The 2,966-nt window shown below is 36.5% G+C and overlaps 1 protein-coding gene across 1 annotated transcript; it reads right to left on the reverse strand.

Annotated features, from left to right (window-relative positions):
• Positions 1-473: 473 nt before the first annotated feature.
• Positions 474-2,651, reverse strand: LOC118734839. The gene is made up of 5 exons (XM_036464514.1): positions 2,291-2,651; positions 2,012-2,224; positions 1,593-1,946; positions 1,376-1,535; positions 474-1,300 (listed from the first exon to the last, which is right to left on the reverse strand). Exons 1-5 carry the CDS (start codon positions 2,381-2,383, stop codon positions 897-899), a joined length of 1,224 nt encoding a protein of 407 aa, XP_036320407.1. The 5' UTR covers positions 2,384-2,651; the 3' UTR covers positions 474-896.
• Between the last annotated feature and the right edge of the window lie 315 nt (positions 2,652-2,966).

Raw genomic sequence — 2,966 nt, forward strand, 5'->3', positions numbered from 1 at the left:
GGTAAGGGTTATAATCCCTAAGCGCGGCCGAAGGCCGCCTACGCAGAAAGAAGTTCTGCGCAAAAATACTTCCGGTCCCCTTTTCCGGCAACACAGAAAGGAGAATTCTACTTAGTAAGAGTTATAATCCCTAAGCGCGGCCGAAGGCCGCCTACGCAGAAAGGAGTTCTGCGCAAAAATACTTCCGGCCCCTTTTCCGGCAACACAGAAAGGAGAATTCTACTTAGTAAGGGTTATAATCCCTAAGTGCGGCCGAAGGCCGATTACGCAGAGAGAAGTTTTGCAGCAAAAATACTTCCGCCCTTATTTTCCTTCAACACAGGAAGGAGAATTCTACTTAGTAAGGGTTATAATCCCTAAGCGCGGCCGAAGGCCGCCTACGCAGAGAGAAGTTCTGCGCAACAATACTTCCGCCCTTCTTTTCCGGCAACACAGAAAGGAGAATTGTACTTAGTAAGGGTTATAATCCCTAAGCGCGGCCGCCTACGCAGAAAGAAGTTCTGCGCAAAAATACTTCCGACCCCCTTTTCCGGCCACACAGAAAGGTTCTGTTTCCGTACTTAAATTATTACTTAAAATCGGTATCGTTATAGCTTCAGTTGGAGTTACGTTTGGTTCGTATGTGTTTTTAAATTTTGTATGAGTATTTTGTAAATGATTGCGGAACGAAGTAAATTTTGTAAATAATTGATTACAGGTATCTTGCTTGCATTGCAGTGGTAAAAGTTTCGTAGAAAGCTTATGATCTACTTTAAAATGACATATTAAGGTATCAATTTCTGCAAATTTTTTGTGGCACTTGAAGCAAATAAACATTTTAAAGCAATTAATTATATGTCATAAAATTCAACAGAGACGTTAAATTTGCCGGCTTGCAGTCATATTCAGTATAAATTTCAAAAAAAAAACTGTTGTAAAAAAACCCAAGAAGTTTCGCATGCCTGAGGATATTTTAGGCAAAGAGTGTGAAAAATTTTGAAACAGATATCTAGGCATTCTAGAAACGACTCAAATTTATACAATGTTTTATCAAAATATATACAAAATCCTGTTATATCACCCTCAGCTATTCCTTCCATAATTATAAAAGGCTGTATTGTCATTCCTGCAGAATAGTACATACTTATCAACTCAGTAATTTTCCTTTCGTAATCGTTGATTGAAGTTAATCGTAAAACAAAGCTTTGTTGCGAGTCTGCTATTGTTGCTTTCTTTCTTAGCTTTCCGCAGGAACTTTGAAACCATGATGAAGGTGGAAGAACTCCATTCAGCAGCGTTGTAAGAATGTAGTCTTGCGTATCTTTAAACAAAATTTAAGAAATTAACGAAAGCCGATTGATTTTGGAGTTTTTTGTTACACTTGATCTGTATTTACCTTTGTTCGTTGAAGCTTTAGCAAGAGAAAAGAGCTGTTTGCAGAAATCGTTGTGTAGATTAGTTTCATAAAATCGTTGAATTTTTTCCGTAAACATTTCCCATTTCGAATACAAACAATCCTCCTTGTCAGGGTACATGATCTTGAAGTCAAGTTTTATCTGTAATGTGTAAATGTATAGTAAAACTGCGAGCTAAGTACGTAATTTCATTGTTACCAAGTCAGGAGCCCGCGAATCATAATATTTGGGCCAGGCTTGGAGAAAATCAATGTTGGTCAGTTCCTTTAAGTCATTCTGTCGCAAGTTAAATGTCTTTTGCCATTTATCTCTGACTTCATTCCAATCGGCAATGCTTCTGCTGAGAGATGCTTTTAATACTCTACATATCGTAAAATCAATTTCAGGAACTTCGTAATTTTTCGTGGAAGGATTAGTCTTAGTACTAGCAGGTGATGGTGTGTTTTGTTCTAGGTATATTGTCTTCCTTTTCTTACTGCGTTGATTGACGTATTTCCCGTACAGCTTTCCACTAGGGCATTTTTTACCCTTGCGCGGAATATAATAGTATTCCTTGGGGGAAAAATAAGCAGTACAATAAAATGTATATTTTAACAATTTCATAATAAATAGATTACCCGGGCACCCTTTTCGTTTGGAAAGAGATTTATTATCTGCTCTAGCAAATTCACAAAATCATTCCCTCTTAGTATAATGTCATTTGCAATAACTTCGTCAATGATAATGCTTATGAGGTCGTCCCGGTTCCCGTTAGTCAAATGTTGATTCTTTTTGTAGGATTCGAAGATTAGTTTCCCCTTGCACGTTTGTTGAAGTAAACTCGGTAAATCCTTGTTCAAGTAATATTTACATAATTATAATGTAATTTAGTTTAAAATAAAATTAATTGAAATTACTTTACTGAGACAGTGGGGCGAAGAAGATGACTGACTTGATGGCATAAAGTTGTTTTTTTGTAACCATTCAGTTACTTTGCTTGGCATTGACATGGTTTCATCATCTATTCCGAACTATGTATGTGCAAAATAAACTATGAGACCTAAAACAGTTTGTTTTATAACATATACATACCTCTTTCTTCTTCCACATGAATAATTTCCCTCTAAACTCCACACGTAGACCCAGCGGCGGAATGGCTTCCTTTAGGTCAGCACCTCTAAGAAATTTAAGGCTTCTAAAAGTTATCTGCGAAGCTGCAGATCGCGGTCGGATATAATATTAGAGAATAAATTAAGTTGATTAAAATATTAATTTATTAAGTCGTTTCTCCATTTCGAATTCTTTTAGCAGCTCGACCATCTTCTCCTCATCGTCATTGTCAACAACTGGTGTGGTAGCAAAAACCACTCCTTCTTAATTTTCACACACTTCTTCTGATTCAACGTTATCGAAATTATAAATATAATCTCCAATTTGCAACGAGTTATTCATTTTGTTCACAAAATATCAAAGGAAATACACGAAATTACTTTTTCGGTCCGAACCGACAGCGAACAAGAATAACTATAGATATGTTTTTGCGAAAGCAAATTTCAGGAAAATTAACAAAGAACTTTCAAAGTTATCTTGGCC

The sequence above is a fragment of the Rhagoletis pomonella genome, unplaced genomic scaffold, assembly GCF_013731165.1.
Source record: "Rhagoletis pomonella isolate Grant_MI unplaced genomic scaffold, Rhpom_1.0 Rhpom_scaffold_00002, whole genome shotgun sequence".
Taxonomy (NCBI): domain Eukaryota; kingdom Metazoa; phylum Arthropoda; class Insecta; order Diptera; family Tephritidae; genus Rhagoletis; species Rhagoletis pomonella.

Excerpts from the sequence above, each read along its gene's own strand:
- LOC118734839 (XM_036464514.1), bottom strand. The coding sequence starts at position 2,383 with ATGTCAATGCCAAGCAAAGTAACTGAATGGTTACAAAAAAACAACTTT. Across the intron at positions 1,536-1,592 it reads ATTCGCGGGCTCCTGACTTG|ATAAAACTTGACTTCAAGAT; the intron begins GTAACAATGAAA and ends TACACATTACAG. Across the intron at positions 1,301-1,375 it reads TAAAGCTTCAACGAACAAAG|ATACGCAAGACTACATTCTT; the intron begins GTAAATACAGAT and ends TTTTGTTTAAAG.